The sequence below is a fragment of the Phyllostomus discolor genome, chromosome 12 (genome assembly GCF_004126475.2).
Source record: "Phyllostomus discolor isolate MPI-MPIP mPhyDis1 chromosome 12, mPhyDis1.pri.v3, whole genome shotgun sequence".
Lineage (NCBI taxonomy): Eukaryota > Metazoa > Chordata > Mammalia > Chiroptera > Phyllostomidae > Phyllostomus > Phyllostomus discolor.
The window spans coordinates 39,041,920-39,062,776 of record NC_040914.2 but is presented as its reverse complement, the minus strand read 5'-3'; the positions used below and the strand labels follow the sequence as shown (position 1 = coordinate 39,062,776).

Below are 20,857 nucleotides of genomic sequence, written 5' to 3'. Positions count from 1 at the left end.
CATAAGGACAGAAGGTCATTTTAGAAAAGCAGGGACTTTGGGGGTTCAAGTGTTCCGTCATCTGCACACACACACACACACACACACACACAGCACGTGCACGCACACACGCTGGCTCCTCCCCACACACACCTCAGGACTCCGGAAGGGGACACCCACTGCCGGCCGCCTCACCAGCCCCCAAAGGAACCAGACCGAAAACAAACTCCAACACGTAGCCCAAAGGAAAATAACAAAACAAAAACCCAAACTTTACTTGCATTTAGCCATTAATAAATAATTTACAGTATGTACACGGGGTGACACTCCACACAGGTCACAGACACAAGGACGCAGTGAGGGGTCCCCACTTCCAAGCAGAACGTGAGCAAACACAACCAAAATAAAGTGCTTCACTTTTTCCTTCCAACAGAGGGGCTGTTCAAAAACCAGTAGGGGCCTCACCCCTGCCACCCGCCTGCCCAGGTTTGGCAGAGAGGGGACCTCTTTGGGGGGGGAGGCCAGTGTATGAGAGGTCCCTGGGGAACAGCAGAAGGGCCAAGTTGGTGCCGGCGGGCAGGTGGGGATGGTGAGGGGCTGCAGGGATTCTGGGGAGACAGCCCTCAGGGGCCCCGCAGCCCCTCTGGGAGCGGAGCTCAGGCTGGTGCTGGTCCCTGCGGTTCTCCGGGGCAGCAGCAGAGGCAGGGCTGGCCCAGGGCTCCTTGGATGGGCAGCTGGGGCTCCCAGCAGCAGGTCTTTCCTGGCTGTGTGGCCCCAGGCTTAAGGGAAGGGATCCAATGGGGGAGACCCTGCCAAGGCTGCCCCTCTCCCCAGACGCAGCAGCCCTGGGCGGATGGGCAGGGTGGGGAGCAGGGCTCTGGGGAGCAGCTGGGGAGAGCAGAGGATCAGGGCAGGCCAGCTGGCCCTATCCGCTGGTCTCCTGCCCACGCCCTGTGGCCCAGGTCCCCCTGCCCAGGGGGTCTGACCATCTGCTGGAGAGGAAGGAACAGAAATCAAAGGGCAGTTCTCCGTTTAGACATTTAGAAACTCAACTTTCTAAGCACAAGGAGGAGGGGGCCAGAGAAGGGCATCCGAGCCCAGGAGTGGCGTCGCTCCGAGCAAGTGCCAGCACGCACCGTCCCCAGCCCAAAGCTGGGGGCTCTCGAGGCAGGGACCTGGGTGCCCTGAGGCCCCGCGGGAGAGGAGGCCCTGCCCCGGGGCCCAGCCTGGAGGGTGCCCCGGGCCTGCCAAGCCCAGTGTGTGCGAGTGTGCTCGTGGAGGAGTGTGCGCGTATGGCGGGCGGGCGCGCGTGTGCAGCAGTCGGCCGGGCCGTTCAGTGCATTGCAGGGGGCGGGAGGAGCTGACTCGGACCTTTCCCAGTGTCTCTGGCGGGGCGGGGGCTGGAGCCCCCGAGGGGCTCGGTTTTGCACATTCACACTGCGGGGTGGGCAGGGGGGAGCAGCTCTCCCCCTCACACAGCTCTGCTGTCACAGACGTCACAGCACCAGTCAGTCGCCACCACCTTGTCCAAGGCCCTGGGGAGGGGGAGGGGCCGCCCCGCGCCCCCAGCCCCTGCCAGCAGACAGCCCAAGGCAGCTCTGAGGTAACTGTCCCACAGCTCACCGGCCAGCCAGCCGCTGCCACCCTCGCTTCGGGCCCCTGCAGAGACTGAGGGGCCGCTGGGAAGCAGCCAGCCCTTTGGCAGCTGCAGGCTGGCTTGGTGACAGGCAGTGCAGCTCCCTCCATCCTAGGCAGCGAGGGCCTCCAGGGACACAGGGAGCAGGGCAAGGAGCAGGAGGCTGCCCAGGAGGAGCCAGGGGGCTGGAGACAGCTCCGCAGTGGCCGCCCGGCTGGGGGGCTCCCGTGTCCTCTCATACAGGTGCAGCTTGTCCTTGTTGGAGTGGAGCATCTTGACGTCCTCCAAGGCGTAGTAGGCGGCCAGCGTGAAGTTCACGTCCCCCGTGGTGAGCAGGTCAAAGACACAGGCCTGGTAGTAGAGGTCCTCCACGGGCAGCCTCTCCTTGCACTTGGCCACGGCCGTCTCGTATGGGAAGGTGTCGGGGGCGGCAGGGGCGGGGCTGGCAGCCTGGGGCCTGTGGGCGCCCGCACCCTCATGGGCGTGGAAGGCCTGGAAGTCGATCTGCTGGTTGAGGGGGCAGCCCCGCAGGCAGAGGTAGAGGCCCTGGCTATCCCGGTCTTCCACGGCATTGACCACCTCCTCCGGCATGCGGACCGCGAAAGTCAGGTAGCGGCCCACCTGGCGAACCACGATGGTGGTGCCGATGTACTTGGCCTGGATCTCGACGTGCTGGCCGGATACCTTCTCTGTGATCTTCAGGCTGTTGGCCCCGTGTTTGTCCCCACCGTTCTTGGAGCCGTCGGCAAAGGCGGCCGGGAGCTCGTCCATCTCAGCCTGGTACACCTTCTGGTCCACGCACTCCTGGAAGTTCTTGAAGATGATGGTGAGCTGCAGGGAAGCAGGCGGAGAGGGGGGTTAGACGGAGCGGACAACTGCCGGGGGGCGGGGGGGAGGGGGTGCAGCCCCAGGCTCACAGTGCTCCATGGGGGCATGGAGGAGCCCCAGGGTACCCTGGACCGTCCCTGCCCCGTTTTGGTCCCAGTTGCCTCCTGCACTATTAGGCACTTGGTATTTTTCTTTATAACAACTTATTACTCCAAAAAAAAAAATAAACTGACTTAGAATAGGAACTTTGTATCATGACACTAAATAAGAAACCAGCTCATTTACTGTATAAAAAAGGGAACCATAGAAAGAAAAGCAGCGCTAATTAAAAATAAAAGGCCCTCATGCACTGTCACAGGCTGAACAACGGGTCCCCAGGATAAGGGCCTTCATCCCTGTGACCCGTGGGACCAGGCAGGGCCCACGGCGCTGCGGAGGGCATCCGATGATGGTCCGAGATGGAGACACGATCCTGGATGGCCTGGGTTGGGCCCTGCACGCAACCACAAGGATCCATCCTCACAGGGTGGAAGCGGAAGAGATGTGACCACAGAACAGAAGGCTGTTTCCCGTGGCAGAGACTCGAGCGAGTGATGTGGCGACAAGCCGAGGTGTGCTGGCAGCCGCCAGAGGCTGGAGGAGACAGGGAACGCACGGTCCCCTGGAGCCTCCGGAAGGACCCGCCCTGCCGATGCCTTGACCTTAGCCCCGTAAGACGCGTAGCAGGCTCCTCGCCTCCCAAACCGTCAGAGAACAAAGGTCTGCTTGTCTGAACCGCTAGTTCGTGGTATTCGTTACAGTGCAACAGGAAACTAGTATGGTGCACAACCGTCTCACACCATCTCTCAGGTGCAGCGGGCCTCCAGCGGAGTTCCTGAGAAAGGGCTGCACGCCACGGCCTGGACCTAACGGTGGGTGGAAGAGAAGACGCCGATGCTAGAAGAATGAATGAGGGGGCGAAACCCAGGCGGGCAGGCCTCGGAGGGGAGCAGGAGGCAGAGGGAGAGGAGGAAGGGGCAGGCTGCCAAAAAGACGACGATGGGTCTCCCCACTGACTGTGAAACCCTGGCCAGGGCCGGAGCTGGGAGGCCCGTTCGCACTGGAGCCCAGGGCAGGGGGCGGGGCCAGGCTGAGTCCCCGGTGGGTCATGTTAGTCACTGACCTCCCGAGAACCAAGGGACACAGGCACCCTCACTGCACTGGTGTCCTGGGCACCACCTTTATTATTCCTAGTCCTGTGCGGCACTTCAGGGGAGGGCGACATTACCTCCGATTGACAGACAAGGAAACTCAGTCGAGTGACTTGCCCGAGGTCACACAGCCAGCAGGCGGCAGGGCTGGCACCAGTCTGTCCCCAGTCCCCGGGCTTTCGCAGCCACAAGCCTGGAGCATGGGAGGCCTGGGAGAAGGATGGGAGACAAACAGCCCAGGGTGTGAGTGTGAATCCCCTACACCCGTCATCCGGGCAGAGGTGTCTGGCTTTGTTTCTCTAGAATCCTAACTAGGAATTCTCTAGAATTCTCTGCATGGGCTGGAGATGAGCAGAACTAGGGGAGAACCAACCACGGCCTCTCCTGTTCCTGCTCCGAGGCTCACGTGGTGCCTCTGAGGCCACTGCCCCCTGGGCCAAGGGTACCTGCAGCTCTGCTGTCTACATGGGGTGCGGGGATGAGCTGGTGCTCTGTGGGATGGTCAAGGTGGCCGCGGCCTCTCCATCCTGCTCAGAGCCCTCTGCATAGAACCGTGTGAAACTGCCGCTCACTACCAGCCCTGCCTTATAAAAAACGGCGACTTCATATGGTTCCACCTCCTGCTGCTTCCTTCTCGCCATCCAAGGCTCCTGCCCTGATGTGGAGGCCGCCTGCGGGGGGCCGGGAGGTGGGCCAGCCAGGGTGGTCTGGGCAGTGGGTGGTCCTGTCATTGGAGGAGGGGGTGCGGGATGAGGGACTCTGGTGTCCCTGCCTGGTGTACAGACACTGTGTGCTCGGGGGGCGGGGGGCAGGGGGCACTGGGGGTGGGGGGGGCGGGCGGCTGCTTTCCAAGTGCCATCCGTCTCCCTGGAACAGGAAAGGCTGGTTTTGCTCTAACTGCCATCTCTTGTGGAGACAGTCTCCTGGAAGGCTGACAGGCGGCTTGACTCTTCTTGGCACCGGTGCCAGGGACTCAACCACAAGTAACAGCATGAAGGGGGCCTGTCGAAAGCCGGGCGGCTCGCTGCCAACAGGGCCCCGGGCGGGGCCGCCGCTCCTGCCTTAGCTGCCCCCCCTTCCCTTCCCAGAGGGGCCTGGGCCCTCCCCACCGTGTGGGCGTGGGGCAGAGCCGGGCTTCATCCACAACTGCTCACGGAGCGCTGGTGACATGCTGGGCCTGGTGCTAGGGGCTGCACGCACACCACACCAAGAACACAACGGTCCCAGACTCCTGTCCTCCTGGAGCTCACTGGGGTGTGGGGGTGGAAGGGGTCACCGACCAAACAGAGGAGGTGAATTGTGCAGTGTGCCACAGTGGGGGACCAGCGAGGCGGGGAGGAGGGGACGGGGGGGGGGGGAGGGGCTGCTCCCTGAGCCTGTCTCCTCGCCTGAGCGTGGGGTGCTGCCAGCCCAGCTGGAAGGAGACAGGTGTGGCGGGCAGTCCCATGGGGTGGGAGGGCGGCTAAACCGGCAGACCAGATCTTGCTCTTCCACGAGAACAGGAGGCCGGGCCGGGCGGGATAATGGCCTTATTGTGGGAAATGAGGAAACGTGCCACACGGAGGGCAGGCTGGAGGGGAGAGGGGTCAGGTGAGCAGGGCGTTCCTGCCAGGGCTGAAAAAGCCCAGGCAGCATCGGCTCAGAGATAAAAGACCCCAGCTCCTCCTCCTTCCCTGGTGGGTTCCAGGCTGCACCCACTTGCAGCCTGGCTTTGAGGTTGCCCCCGCCCATCCTGGGGGGCAGGCTCAGTGCAAGGACTTGCAGGAGGCTGCCCCCAGGGCTCTGGGCGGAGCCCTCAGCATCCTCAGCACCAGCACCGGCTGCTGGTCTCTGTTCTCCATGATTAGCCTGAAAGCTGTGGGTGGCAGGCCACCCCCGGCGCAGAGGCTGACACACAAGGGATGTCCATCCAGTAGGTGTTTGCTGACTCAACGAACGGACCAACACACCCCCCTCTGCAGCAGGGCCTGCAGGGACAGGCGGGGCAGGCCCTGGGCACCGGGAAACAGCCGCGACACCTCTCACCCCAGCACCATGAGGGGGCGGGCTGCCTGGGTGGCACAGGCGGTGACCCCGTCCCTGATGGGCCTCTAGCAGGGCCACCCGCTGCCTCCTGGCTGATGGGGACAGAGCATAAAGCCCCCGTGCTCTCAGCCTGTCGCAAAATCAAGGTGAGTCTGCGTTGCAGCAGAGAGGGGCTGGGTGGGTCCTGCTCTGCTTCAGGGCCCCGCAGCCTTCTGGGAGCTGGACTGCCGGGGCAGGCCTGCAGCTACAGTTCCCAGCACTGAGCCTGCAGCAGAGCAGGGACTGGGAAAATGCAGCCAAGTGAGAGAACGGAGCACAAGAATGAGTGGTTAATCCATTTGGGTTTTGGACAGCACCGCTGGGCTCAGCGCCCCAGTGCGTGTCGGCAGCGAGCTGAGGGCGGGGCCCGGGGGCTCTGTGCCCAGGCACAACACTGCCCCAGCCTGTGGGCCCCAGTCGTTTGTGGCCTCATGGCTCTCGCTCCACTGTGCGCCCCCCACCCCCAGTCACTAGGAGCAGCAGCCCAGCCTGGCTGGTCACCAATCACAATGCCTCCCTTGGCTCTGTTATCACATTTGGTGCTTACACTTCTCGGGGTTAGGACGGGCAGGTCCCTTCCCATGTGCCCCTGCTGGCATGGGACACGGAGGCGGGGTTCCCTTCCAGAGTGTGTTTGCTGCTGGATTTAGAAGCTGCAGCCTCAGGCTCCCAGTATTCATTTACCTTGGATCTAAGGTGGGAGGTGGGTAGGTGGAGGGGCTGCAGAGAATGCAGAGGGGATTGTTGATATGGGCCCCCCGTAGTCTGTGGAGGGCTAGGAGGGGGACAGGGCAGAGAGAGGGCAGGCCACAACCCTGCTGCCCCCAGGCTGCAAGGCCTGGCACTGAGAGCCTCTGAGTACGTCCACGGGGCGAAGACCTGCTGGTTTCCTACCCAGCAGCTGGTCTCAGAAGGAGACCCTCTGTGGGCACGCAAGGGCCACGGGCACAGAGGGAAATGGCGGGAATTTTCCTGGCTCCCAGGTCACCTCGCTGTCCTCTGGGGCAGGGAGGGATGGGAAGGAACAGAAACACCCTTGTGGGCCAGTTTGGTGCCTTGGCAGCGGGGTGCTCCCAGGAAAACAGACCCGCAGCCAACCTGGAAACCCCGGAGGCTCCGGTGGGCCTGGCCCCGAGGGGGCAGAGGTGTCCCCTGAAGCTTGGACTCTGAGAGTCCACCCGCCTCCTTCTGGCCGAGTCTGCACGTGAGGTCACGTGAGGTCTCTGGGAGTGAGTGCGAGAGGTGGGCGAACCTGGGGTGGACAAGGCTGAGCCATCATCTGGGCCACAGGTGTGCACACACAGCACGTGACAGAAACTAGGTTTCCTCAAACATTGCCCCTTAACCAAGCACAGTGCACTTGTAAACTGCCTTTTAGGTATGCCAGCTTCCACTACCCTGTTCTACCCTGCCCGATTCCACAAACCGTATATATGTGGTTTCTGAGACCTCCCCAGCCTGAAAGCCGGTCTCACACACCCACAGTGCAGGTGTGCAGCAGCTTGAGAAGCACCACCCTCCAGGCAATGTTAAAAATCTCTCATTCCTTTCTAAATGATCTGCTCATCTACTGAGAATGAGAACACGGCTGGGCATAGGAGGCCCCGGGTGGGTAGGAGGCCGCCTCCCGACCTCGAGGGGACCCCGAGGGGCCGCCACAGCCTCAGGCGCACCCTCACCTTGCTGGTGGCCGTGGCAGCAGACCCGGGCAGCACAGGGGTGTTGGTGACTTGGACGTTCAGGTAATTGTTGTCGATGAGCGGCCAGGCGCCCTGCACCTTGCAGGTCTGGAAGCGGTCTGTGAAAGTCCTGAGGTGTGGGTCCCCGAAGAGGCCGCAGTGCGTGTAGTTGGGGGTGGCCGAGTGCTTGTGGAAGCTCTTCTCGTAGTGGCAGATCTCGGGGCTGTCGGAGCGCTCCTGGCTGTCCCCCGGCGACGGGAGCGTGCGCAGGCGCGGCTGCGACGTGGGGCCATCCTTGGAGCAGTTGTGCTGGCTCATGAGGTCCTCTATGCCATGGACCGCCGAGTGGTAGGCCAGGTCGCCCCGGCAGGTGCGGGCAGTGCGCCGCGTGCACAGCGCGTAGGTGCGCAGGGCAGCGCAGAACTCGGGGGCGTCGTCTGAAGCTGGGGAGTGGCCGCCTGCCGTGGCGCTCCAGAACTCAGAGTTGCACTTGAGGATCTTGCACGGGGAGGTGGCTGCGGAGAAAGGAAGGGATGTGTCATGAGGGGGGTGCACACCCAAGGACACCCCAGCCGGGGCGGAGGCACCCACACAGTTGGAGAAAAACAAACCCAAGCCAAAGGTAGTAATGAAGTGCAGGCTCTCGGTTGTCCAGATCCTTCCGCGAAGGCCCTAATAACCCCATGCGGCCAGGCACGTACTCCCACCCGCTGTGAGGGCTGTGGCAGCCCTCCCACAGCTCCCAGCCTGTGGAGGGGTGTGGTCCGAGTTTCCGGGGCAGCAGGCCTCTGACATCTGTTAACACATTCAGAGTCCCACCCCCTAAGAATTTGGTAACAGCGGAAGAAATCTGGCAGGGAATGGATGCATTCCAAGCTCTGACACTGTGTGACCTTGTGCAAGTAACTTTTCTGTGTCTCACTGTACTCATCTGGAAAATGGGTAACAATAGCTACCGTGTGAGGCTGCTGAAAGCATGAGAGGACTCAGAAAGGCACCAGCACGCAGCGGAAGCTCAGTGACCGCTGGCTAGTATGATACTGGCTCAGCCCTCGTCACAGGGGCCTGGTTCCGCTCACCTTGCTGCCTTAGCTCCCCCGCCGCCTCCTGCTCAGGAGAGCAAGCTAGGAAGCAAGTGAGGGTGGTAACTCCGGATTTGCACAATGTGTGGCTTTTCTTTTTTTTAAAGCCCCTCACAAGCTTTGAGACCCTCACGATGGCTACAAATGACCATGCCTGAGAACCGTGGCTTCAACACATCTGACTTCCTGGGTGTCCCCAGCTGCTTAAAAGCTTGGGCCCTTACACATCTTCTTACGAGTCGAAGAGGAAGCCCATGCACCATTCCAGGTGGAGAAATTATAGATCAGGGTGGGGGCTGGCCTGCCAGAGGCCACTGAGAGTGACAGGCTGGGGCTGGACTTGATGGCTACTGCTCCCCTCTGTCACCTCTCTTCAGGGCCTGCGTGCCTCAAGTGGACTGCATGGGGCCGTCATTTCCTTGTAGTCTTGGGGAAGGGTGTCAGGGATGCCAGGGTGGGACAGTCCCCATGGTGGTGAGATGAGGGGCCCCCGGACCCCCTAGGAGCCATCCTGCCTCCCCGTGTCCACCCCATTAAATCACGGGTCGACGGCCTCCCAGGTCAGGGACCGGAATGCAGCCTGGCCTGGCATCAAAAGGGAGAGCTCTCAGCCGAGGCGTCACCTGCCAAAGAGACCCCAGGGGCGCTGGTTTTTATGTTCAGTATCTCCAATAAAAAGCCATGAGACCTGAATTCTGGGCAGTAAACCTTGGCCTTTTCTGGTGTGAGTGTACAAGAAGCAAGGAGAGCAGAGTCTGGGAGTCTGACACGGGTCCTGTGGCTACAGGCGCGAGCCCCTTTGCAGAGATGTGGCTGCAGGCGGCAAGGCAGCCCCTTCTGGCCCTTCAGCCACTTCTCGATGGATCCTAGACAGCCAGAAGGTTGCAGCCAGGGTATTAAAGAAACTGATTGGAACTAAGATTTCCGTCTTGCCCACTATGTCCTCTGGCAGGGACGGCTCTTGGGGTCTCTGCTAGCTCTCATACCCGGGGCCGTACTGCAGAGGCCCAGGATCGTACCCAGGGCCGTACCGCAGAGGCCCAGGAAAACGCAAAGGCCCCGCACAGCGATGGACGCTCCTTTGAAGCCCATGATGCGTGTTTTGTTTCGACCCAGGCCTCGTGGGACAGCACGTTTAGAATCAGCTACAGGGGGACAAACAGGAGAATTCAGAGGCTGCAGAGACGTGGCTGGCGCAGGGAAAGAGGAGGGTGCAGGCGATGCCTGTGCTCGGGTCTCCCAGACTTACTGGGGGTGGAGCGAACCCTGGGCAACCATCTGACCTGTCTGCCCCTGACTCGTGCAGTGAAGGCCAGTGCTCTCTGTCCTCTGTGCAAGGGACTCTGTCAAAAGCCCCAGTGAGCACTTTGTGACCAGCCTCTGTGTTGCTTTCTCAAGATGTGCCATGGGAGTTTTAAAACTCAGAGCCAGAGGGATGCCAGCAGGATGCCGGAGGTCACTGGTTTCTACCTCCAGCCAGCCCCCAAGGTAGGAAATCTCCCTGTAGCATGGCCTTGTGGACATCCAAGCTTTCACTGCCACTGAACTCGGCCAGCGCAGGGCTGGTCCCCCTACCCCCGGCTCAGGGATGCTCCAGTGGTGAACTCCCACCTGCCTCCCAGGGACTTTCACGGGACCTCGATCCGCCCTGTAGAGCCACACAGAAAAGGCTGGAACACTGCCACCCTGCGAGCAAAGACAGGCCCTCGGCTCTCCTGTGTCGCCACCCTTGGCCTCACCCTTCAGCCACTCTGTGGGCCTCGCTGAACTGTCTGTGTCATCCACGATACCCCAGCTCCACTGCCACCTCCTGCCCTCGGGTCTCCTGAGAGTAGGAGCCCCTCATTTTTGTCCTGGAATCCTTGGCTCCCACCCTCCTCACTCAGCAGCACTCCACAGGTGTAACGTTCACATTTGGGGCAGGGGGGCTCCAGGCTACCTCCCTCGTGGACTGGGACACAGCAGAGAGAGAAGTCACAGCCACGCAGGTTTTCTGGCTCAATGACTGTCCTCGATAGCAACCCAGCACCTCTGAGAAGCAGAAAGAGGGAGGCAGGGAGCTTGGAGGACCAGCTGCACTGTCCCAGGCGGGATGAAAATATTTACCCACCAGAGTGCACCAGAGCGGCATTAGCTGCTTTCAGAGACCTCCTTTGAACTGTTAATCAAGCCCAATCTTTCAGAATAATAGCCTGATTATTACCGCCTTGTTTGCATGACAAAGAAGCCCAATAAAATCTATTTGGCTGCGCGCAGAGGGGGTGTGAGGGACGGGCCCTGAGAAAGGAGTCTTAGGAATGCGGTGAGCCGCTCCACAGCCTGAACCCAGGAATAAAGACAATGCAATTTGCCACCAAGAAAAGCCCAATAGACCAATAAATTACCCGCGTGCAAAGGGATTAGATCAGGTTTCAGATGCCGGGCAGAAGGGGTGGGGTGAGCCAGGAAACAGAAAAACCTGCCTCTTCTTAAAGGGGTAAAGCCCAGTTTGCAGACTAGCCCCATGGCCATGCTGGGGTGTGCAGTGCCGTGGCCTCTGCCCGGCAACTTGCGTGACCTGCTGCAAGTTCCGGGTGCAGCTTGGTGCCAGGCACTGCACTTCATGCTGTTCCTGGAACGAGCCCCCGTGAGCTCCTGTGCTCAGGTAGAGTAAGCCATGGAAACTTCCAGAATGCAGGGTTTCATCTGAGTACTAAAACGCAACAACGATAGAAGCATGGAGGCTGGAGATGCTATCATTTCTTTCTGAAACGCGGTAGCGTTTCAATCGGGTCTGGAAGGGCAGTGGGATTCCACGGGTGCTGCCCAAAGTTCCAGGAAGACACGGGGCCTCCCGCCAGCTGAGGTTGGCCAGAGGCCGAGTGCTGCCCGGTGGGTGTGGAGCCGGGGGTCTGGGGCTGGACACCAGAGCCTCGAGTGCCAGCTGTGCCCGCTAGGAAGCGAATGTCCACTTCCCTCTGCTGTGAGGGGTGGGACCCCACCAGGCTCCCTGTGAGATTCTACCTCGAAGGGGCACAGGACGGAGGAGAGAGAGATGGTGGCTCACACTGCTGCCCCTTCTGTCCCCGGGCTCTGTCACCACCACGGGACAGTGGCCCTTCTCTCCCCTTAGCATCGCTGCTGCCACTGAGAAGCACTGAGACCAGCCAGGTGGGGGCCCCTCCCCAGCGACCTGTCCCCCCACTCTCCACCCCAGGGGTGGAAACTGGAAACCACTTTCTGCAACTCTGCATGCCACCCCGAGGTCCCTCGTGGCCCTCACTTTCCCTCCACCCCATTTGCCATCCCCTATGCTGAGTCCCTCTGTGGACATGCCCCGTGTGGTCTTCCTTCACCAGCCTCAGGACTTCGGGCTAGACCCATCTGATTACCCAGGGGCTCCTGGGTAGTTCTCAGTAAGCACACGGCGCCACCTGCACACCATTTCAGGGCGTGGTGTAACTTCAGAGACTGTGGCTCCAATCGCGGTAGAAGCAGGCAGAGCTTAAGAGAGAATTTGCTGCACGGCCTCTGGAAAGGCCATGCTAAAGCCTGAGAGTCCACCCTGTCCCCTGTCCTCACTGCCCGCCCACCCACCCTGGGCAGCATTGGTGCTAAGGCTCCTCCTTGGCCACAAGCTGTGGAGCGGGTCCTGAAGGTGGTGGGCAAGGAACGCCAGGCAGGAGGGCCAACCTGCCTCGCCCCCTGTGAGACCCAGTAGCCTGAACCTAGAAGGGGACAGCAACCTGACCAAGGGCCGGTGTTTGGTAAACTCTGGCCCGGGCAGTATTCTGGCGTCTCCTCGCTTGACAGACGCCTAAGGCTGCCTGTCTGTGTCGCTCTTGCAGGAATGTCACTCATCGTCCCGGTGTAAACACGCAGATGTTTGGCATCAGACACCGAAAGGAACACACCCAGGTGAGGGGTTGGGTATTTCACCAGGTACGGCAGACACAACCTTACTTAAGCGACAAGCAGACAGAATTGATCACCTTTCTGAAAAGGCATTCCTCCCCAGTCCGGACGCAGACTGTCCCAGGGAACCGGCCTAGCCCGTGGCTCCAACGTGGCTCCTACCCACTGAAGGCACTGGAAGTCTTGGGGGGCTTCCTCCAGGAGCTGGCTTACAGGAGAAACAGCGAGGCCAGAGGAATTTTCTTGGAGAATCTCAAGTGAGCTAGGAAGGGGAGGAGGGTGGCCTGGGGAGTGAGGGGTTAACTCCCTGCCAAGTGTGGGCAGAGGTGGCTGAGGCAACAGGCACTGCCCCTGGCCCCACCCAGCCGGGCCGCTCTGCCCCAGCCTCCCGACATGCCAAGTTGTTGCAAGAAAGCATGCCGAGTGCCAAGCAAGAGGGCACACCTCAGCTTACAAACTGGACGCCCTCCCCCAGCTCCCACTGGGGCCACACGGAGCCAGGTCAACGGCAAACAGAACGGCCAGTCAGGCAGGCAAGGGCTTCTCTGGGTAGGAGGGCCCCATGGTGGGCGAGGGCCGGGCACGGATTCCACTTCCACACCACCCTGGCTTAGGACACAGAACTGAGGTGCTGGGGCTCCCCAAGGAGGTCAGTTACGGGCAAAGAAAGACATCACTTTTCAGATATAATTGATGCTTGCAGGTGGGCAATTTAGTCTTTCTGTTTTGAGGTGAGGCATAACCCGTTTTCCTGAGTCTAGGGCTAGCTCTGGAGATGCTAATTTTCCATTCTGGCTCTGCCTCCAGCAACCCTGGGCTCATCTGCTTGGCCACTCCAGGTCAACCCTCATTTGAAGTGGCTTTTCTCCGTCACTGCCACCCGCAGGCAGGCCTTCCTCCTCCACCTTCCTCCTGCCGTGGGAGGGCAAAGGCAGGCCAGCTGGGCACGTGCCCAGGGTACGTGTGTACACACACACACACACGAGGGTGAGCCTGTGATCATGGGACATTCCGTAGCATGGGGGGCAATAATGGGCTCCTTTCTGCAGGGACCTGGGTGCGGAGGGACGGACGGCTTTAATGGGCGTCTTGGTATTCTGACTGCTCGGGTGAAATGGTGCATGAGATGAATAAATAAGCAAAGCCCGAAAAGACATAATATCTGACTCAGGAAAATTTGCACAGAGACAGCCCTGCCAACTGGTTTTCCCAACCTATGGCTGGGTGGCATCCTCTCCGGAATGCTAAGCCAGGGACGGAGAGGGAGCAGAGAGGAGCCTTGGGAGGAGGCGAGGGAGCTAGATCCATGGAAAATGTGTTCATCCCTCCTTCTGCTACCACCTATCTCCAAAGTCTGTGTCTTATTTTTCCCCACGACAAAGCCACGCAAACTCACAGAACAACGTCTAATAAGTTACGCAGCAAGTTCAATGAGTGTCCGGATGCAAGATCAGCTGTGTGCAAAGGGCGGGGGTCTGGGTTCTTTCTACTTCTGGCTCTGCTGCTGCCGACAGGCTGTGTGATACCGGGCAACCTCCCGGACCCTGTTTCTTCACCTGTACGGTGGGCGTGATGATGCGCACCAGGACAGTGTGATGACCTGACGCTGTCAGTATGCGTTTAGCAGAGCGCCTGGTAGATACCGTGGCCACTCAGTAAAGCTTTAAAGAGCTTTACAAATGAAACATTACTGTTGTCCTTCAAATGATCACGCTTTGGAGAGAACAACATAAACATATTATGTCCCAAAGGACGTTCATGAATGTTCGTCAGTGATAGCGGTCTGTTGAGAGGGTGGGATGTGGGCTGTTTACCTTTTCTCACTTAGTTTTCAGCCTGCGGTTTAAAAACGAATTTTGTTTTTATAAGCAGACAAATTTATTTTGGAAAAGGGATTGCAAGTCATTTGGCAACTCGGTGCGGGGGGGGGTGCGGGAAAGCGGGTCCTCGAGCCGGACAGCTGCTTGTAGCCAAGTGGCCATGAGAACAGGCAGGAGGAGGAGGCCCAGCCCCAGGGGACCGGCCTTCGTGGCCCTGGGCCATGGCGTCCCTAACAGACACGGGCAGGTACTAGTCCGGCGGGCAGGAGGGGAAGAACCTTGGGTGAGCAATCATCCAAGGACAGGTGCCCAGGACAGAGGAGGCTTTTTTAGGACATGGGACTTTGTTTTACAACTAGAAAAGCCCCAGGCAAACCCAGACCGGTTGGTCACCTGGAAGAAACAGTGCCTTCGACTTTTGTCCGGTTGGATTCAGCCGAGGGACTGAAACAGCATCTCGGTCCTCACTGTTCAACCAAAGCATGAAGTCGGGGTTCTCTGCCCAATTCTGTTGGGGGGGCAGCCCCCCAATATGGAAACTGGCCCCAGCCCACCCTCTCACCTCGAGGGTCCTGGGACCTCCCCCCCCATCTCACGGAGCTTTGGGGGGATGGCTAGCAATTTCTCCAGCCTCACAGACGGTTCCCGGAAGTTCAGACATCCTCTCCTTACTACCCTCTGGGCCGAAGGGGCCAACTCTCTGTAGGACTGTACCCCCCGCTCTCCCTGGGAGGCGAGGCTGTGTCCGGCAGGCCCTCCGGGGTGTCCCGCACCAGCCTGCTGGCTGGCACTGCTGCCTCTTGGCTCTTGTGACTGGCCACCGTTTCATTCTCTCACTCTGGGACACACAGTCCTACCAGGAGGGCCGTGATGTGGCAAGCGGGCTGACTGCCTTGCTTGCACATTTCTAAAGAACAGCTCTGCGAGAAATAGTCTCTTGTCTCTAACGCCACAGATGCGCCTGCACGCTACAGAGGGCCTGGGCCTCCCCAGCCTTGGTTTCCCCACCGAGGACTAACACTGTAAAAACAGCTGCCGTTTAAAAGAACAGGGGGAAAAATAAAGACAAAAGGAAGGCTGCAGGGCAGCAATTCTTAGTGCAGCAGTCCTCACACCAGGGTGTGCATTGAACCCCCAGAGGGCCTGTTATAGAGTATGGACCGCAAGGCCCACCCCACAGTATGCGCTCCGGCAGGTCTGGGGTGGGCCCGGAACTTGTGTTTCTAGCAAGCGCCCAGGGGAGACAGACGGGGCTCGTCCAGGGACCAGACTTTGAGAACCACCCCGCCAGAGTACAGCACGCACGTGGGGTTGTAGGACGTGTGCCAACGTGCCGGCCACATACGCCTCGGACGGGCTGCTCTTAGAAATCTGTTTTAAGAAGTCCCAACGGTTTCCATGTTATCAACATATCTATTAATCGTGTTTTGAAGAGGCTGCTGCTTGTGGAAGACTGTTGTAAGGAGCCTCTCCTGGCCCCGTCCCCTACAGTAAGAAGACGGGGCTGCTCCGTCCATCCACTAAAGGACGCAGCACGGGCCCAGCAGACGCGTTCACAGCGCGTGGGACACCGCAGAGCCCCTTTCCTGTTCCCTGACGGCAGATGCCAGCCTCACTCAGATGAGGGGCCCCCAATGTCACTCGAGTCAGGAACACGGTAGGTGTGCCATAAACGTCGGGCGAGTACATGTAAACACTCCAGCATGATACAAACGCTCTCAGTCTAGCAGAAATTAAGGCATCTTTCTCCACATAACTACGTCCAATTTAATTTGCACTCCCCTGGGGTTACTGCTGGCAGGCATTCAAGTCAACTAGCATCGAACAAACCGACGCTTTCACGCGGCTGCTGGAGCCACAGTCCACCTGTTTTCAGCGGGAGAGGCCGTGGCACAAGGGGTCCCTGAAGGTCCCTGTGCCTCGCCCTTGCCAGAGCGTCCTCCCCTCCCCGCCGCCACCTAACGTCCACCCTGCTGTCCCCCAGATCTGAGGGTTCTCTGACTTAACCCCAAAGCAGCCCCTCTGCCAATGCATCAAAGAATATTACAGTCCATCTCTTTGTCATGGAGATGGCTCATTTCACCTCTGCCTGAAGAAACTGTCTTTTGACCCGGGTTTCTCGAGCACACAACTTTCTGGCCACCCCCTCACCCCTCCCATGTACTGAGTTTGGGGATCTTGAAAGCTCAGCTTTCAGTAAGGTGGGCAATTTTGACTAAATGCAGCTGTTAGGGCCTCAAATTAGAAGAAACATTAGCCAGTTGGCATGCCAGTCCTGCAGCTATCTGTTCTATCTGCCAGGTTTGAGTTACCAGCCCTGAAGCCAAGAAGAAATGGGCTTCTTGGAAACAAAAGTGATGGAATTCGGGTTGTGAATTACATAACCCACCAGCTCTCCCCAGACTATGGGGGATACTTGAAGGTTTTAAAGATGGACAAACGAAAACAAAAACAAAAACAAAATTGCCACCAGTAGCCCCTGCAGCTCCCCCTGCCCCTGAGGGCTCCATCAGGCCTCCCTTTCCTCCCTCTCTCCCCAAGAAGTTAAAGAGCGCTGCCACTTTAAGAGCAGGAAGGTGTTGTTTTAAGGGCCTCTAAGCCCCCCTTCTCAATTTCAGCTTGGAGCTGAGATCACATCCCCCATGGCAGCCAAGGGACAAAAGCCATTTATCAACCCATCTGATAAAACTTCCAATGGGCTGGATCTTTATCTAGACCAAACTGAGATGCACACATATCGCAAACCCCTGCTCTCCAAAAGGGGAACTTCCTTTTAAAGCAGAGGATCATTTTTAATGGTATTTTTTTGGTTCCTGGGAGACAACCAAATCAGCCTTTCAGCCAGACCTCTCAGTAGATGGAGAAACTGCCTTAGAAAGGGTTGGGGGATGGCACAGGCAGAGAGGACGACGCCCGGCTGCTCGACCCACTGTGGAGGCTTTAATATTCCCGGGCTGGCCGGGACACAGGAGGTCCAAGGGCTCTTTGCGGCACTGACACCACTCCTCTCCCCTGCTCCCCGGCCTGGGCCTCCAAAGAAATCCTGGGCTGGGAACAGGTTAGGGCTCTCCAGGGTGCCCCCGGGGGGTTCAGCTGCAGAGTATGCACTGGGTGCGCTGGATCCAGAGGGCGAGGCAGGGCACCCGCAGCAGGGCTGGGGCGGAAGGTAAACTGATCCCTGGCCCCTTAGCTGCCTGCACGGTCCGCCTGCGGGGAGCCGTAACTTGTAGCCTGGATGGCCCAGTTCTGCCAGTTCCTGAAACCCAGTTGGCTGAGGAGCAAACAAAACAACCCCATCCCAGTCTAACTCAAGTCCTTTCTTGCAAAGCTCCGTGGAGCATGGGGGGCTGTGCATCCGCTCCTTGGGCTACAGAGCGAAACAAACTTGCATTTTTGCAAGACACCTCAGAACCCCAACACCACAATGGCCTGGAGATTCCGCCTTGCGACGGGGGACCCTTTGGCCCACGACACTGGGTTTATTTGTATTTTTAGCAAGAGAAAAATGGGTATAAAGGGTTTAACTAGTGTTTCCCAGCTGTGAGTAGCATATGGCAAAAATGAAATAAAGTTTTATGAAACATTATAAAGAAAACAGAGCAGGGATTTAAGTTTCGTGCCTCCCCCCTCCCCCCCCAAGGAAAAAAAAAAGTCAAGAAACTGGAGCGTTTGGGAACGAACAAATGCTTCTCTGTGGAGTTGGTCTCCCTTCCCCCAACAAAAACAAGAGGTCCGGGCTCGGAGGAATTTGAAAGCAGCGATCTGCCAAAAACATTGTGAAAAACTATGGGGGATTCATTGGAAACAGATGGGCTTTTTCAGCTTTAATTCTGAAATTCTCTCCCTTTCTGACACAATAAAAACAAACAGGGGGCGACGCGGGATGTTATCAAACAGGAATATGGGCGGGTTTGAGCCCAGTCCTTGGGCTCCCCGCGTGGGGCCGGGCTGGGGGTCCCACTTGGAGGGGTCTCGGGGACTTGGCTAGGACCTCGGGAGCGGCCCCGGGTCCACCCCTGGGCGCCGGCAGGTTTGCAAACTGGCGGGTGAGGAGCCAGGGAAAGTGCCCCCAGTTCCGAGGCCAGGCCACCCCCTCTCCCCCTCCTCCAGGGAATTAGGTACGCATCCCTGGTCCCCACTTTCCCGGAAGGAGGTACCCCTGGCTCAAGTGACCTCCGCGTCCAGCCTTTTTGTAATGAAGCCCCAGTAGCCCCCCACCCTTTCCCCACGGCATCCGTCACGCCTTCCGCGGGGCGCGGGAGAAACAAAGACCCGTGGAAATGGGAGGCGGGATCCCCCGGGGGGCACTCCCACGGCAATGCCTTACCTGCGGGGAAGCTGCAGAGCAGGAAAGCGAGGGTCGGCCAGAATCCCAGGGCTGATCGTCCTGCCCCTCTCCCCATACCCATCCATCCAGCTCGGCCTGTTACCACTAGCCTCTCCCTAGAAGAAGAGTTTAGAAGAAAAGCAGAAAATCAATCACGCTGCGGAGAAAGGGTAGCCTCGCTCCGCCGGCGGGAGCAGCGAGCCGGGCGGCTCGGTCCCCCTCAGCCAGCTGCGGGCGCCCGGCGCGCCCCCTCCCCCCCGCGCGCCCCGCCCTCGCCATCCATCACCCAGTCCCCTCCAATGCCGGCGTGGCCCTGCCACCCCCGCCGCCGCGCTGCCCGCCCCCTGGCGCTCGAGTTTCAGCGCCGCCCGCCAGGGGTGGGGAAGCTGGGCGGGGACCCAGACGGTCCGGCCGCGGCGCTGGCCCTGGGGACCTCAGGGATACCGGGACGTAGGGCGCGCGCAGCTCCTCACGCAGAACGGGTCCATTCCCCAGGCCCGCCAGCCCCCCATTCTTCCCCGTAAATATCCGATCTAAGTAGAGACTGCACGTGGAGACAAACCCCAGGTCCCCTTTCCAACTAGACTGTCGTCCCGAAGCCGCTCATTTCTCTCACTCAGATGTGTCCCCCGGTGCAAGAGGCTGCAAATCCGCTTCCCAGTTGTCGGGGGTTAGGCGGGATGGCCTGTCGGACCTCAGCCATGAGCGTACCTCGCGGCCTGCCCGCCGTTGTCCCGGGCCACCCACCCTGCCTGGGCTCGGCTGCCTCCAGCATCCCCTCCAAGCTCCTTCCCGAGAGGACTTGCCCTGGCTGCGCTCCCGAGCTGCGGGCCTGCGATCCTGTCGGGGGTAGGACCACTGCTACCGCAGAGGAGGTGTGGATACCGCCATCCCTGCGGTGCTCAGGACCCTGGCACCAAGGCCACTCTTGGGAGGGCATCGGGGTGAAGACTTCACTTGGTCGCTTCTTTTTCTGGGAGAAAAATGTCTCCTCCCCGAGGCTCCTCCTAGGCCCTACAGCTCTTCTGCCGCTGCTCCTGGGATATTTAAGAGACTGGCAGCTTCCCCTGAGAAACATCTTTTGGATGGAATACAAATAGGCCAGAGCAAGTGTTTTTAGTCAAACCAATTCCTCCTTTGGCCCCCTCACGTCACTTCCAAGCCTATTCATCTGCTTCGTTGGAAAAGAAGTCTGAGTTTTTATCCAATTTAGATGTTTCTCTTAAGCACTATCACAGTCCTCACTTGCTGGAGGCCACACAGGCTGCAGGGCTCTCCGCTGCCAGGAGGGGAGCCGCCTCTGCAGGAGCAAACTTTGGGCAAGAGAAGAGAGCCCTAAGTCTGCGAAGACACAACCCAAAGCAGTAACGCTTTGAATCTGGCTTCTGCAGGACAGGTACAAAAGGCCACGGAGGCCTCCTGAGGCCAGCCGGGCCGTGGGGCACAAGGAAAGCTGTGGTTCCCTGGGGACTAAAGGCCACGCCAAACAACTGCCCACTGGCCTCTACAGCTGGGGTGCCACCACCATTTCCCTGCAATCTCTAGGTCTCAGTCTAACAGACTCCGTCAGATGCTCGCTTCCCTAAACGGAGCCACATCTGAAACCCTGGTTTGCAAAACACTATAGGTTTGCCTACGAAAATCCAGGTCTCAAATGACATTTCCTCTCCAGGTTGGCCCATCCTTGGGCCAGACCCAACGATGGAGAATCTTCAGGAGCCCAGGACAGCCCTGGCACACTGAAGCAGGCACAGAACCAGCTGTTACCGAGGCACCTTCCAGCTCTACCAGTCAGCACCACTGGCTGGAGTTTGCCTTTCACAAGTTAACCTAAAGCCTCCCGCTGATGAGAGGGAAGGGACCCATTCGTACGCCTACCTGTGAATGCACCACCACCACTGCTGCCTCATCTGCAGGTCCAGAACACAGCAGAGAGGCGGTGTGATGTCAAGACCCGAAACAGCCCTGCCCTGCCCAAGAGCAGGCCTTTGACAGCAAGACCTCTGGTCTCTATACCCCAGTTTCTTCATCTGTAAAGGGCAGGCCGATAATACCATTTGGGAGGGACACCTGCCATAGGAGCGCCCCCGCATTCCTGCCAGGGACTCATTGGCTGTCATTTGGAGAGGGGAAGCAACTCTCACAGCAGAAGCAGATAATTTGGAAAAGGTAATGCCAAGGGCCTTTTTCTCATGAGGAGCCATGTGCGCGGCTGAATTTGGACATCACAAAAAGTGGAGATTTGGCTTTCGCACAGTTTAGACTATCAAGAGAAATCCAGGCCCATTATTAGAGCAGTGTGGGGTTGTGTTGACCTGGAGGAACCTGTCTATGCTGGCCAAAGCGGCCAGCTTGTCG

At 59.2% G+C, this 20,857-nt stretch overlaps 1 protein-coding gene across 1 annotated transcript in view; it reads right to left on the bottom strand.

The window, feature by feature from the left end:
• Positions 1-225: 225 nt before the first annotated feature.
• RGMA (repulsive guidance molecule BMP co-receptor a) overlaps positions 226-20,857 on the bottom strand; it is a 28,200-nt gene continuing 7,568 nt past the window's right edge. Inside the window, exons 2-4 of the mRNA XM_028502376.2 lie at positions 18,500-18,615; positions 7,377-7,891; positions 226-2,446 (exon numbers count right to left, since the gene is read on the bottom strand). Coding sequence (XP_028358177.1) covers positions 1,727-2,446; positions 7,377-7,891; positions 18,500-18,615 — 1,351 coding nt within the window. The 3' untranslated portion in view covers positions 226-1,726. The remainder of the gene's footprint in view (positions 2,447-7,376; positions 7,892-18,499; positions 18,616-20,857) is intronic.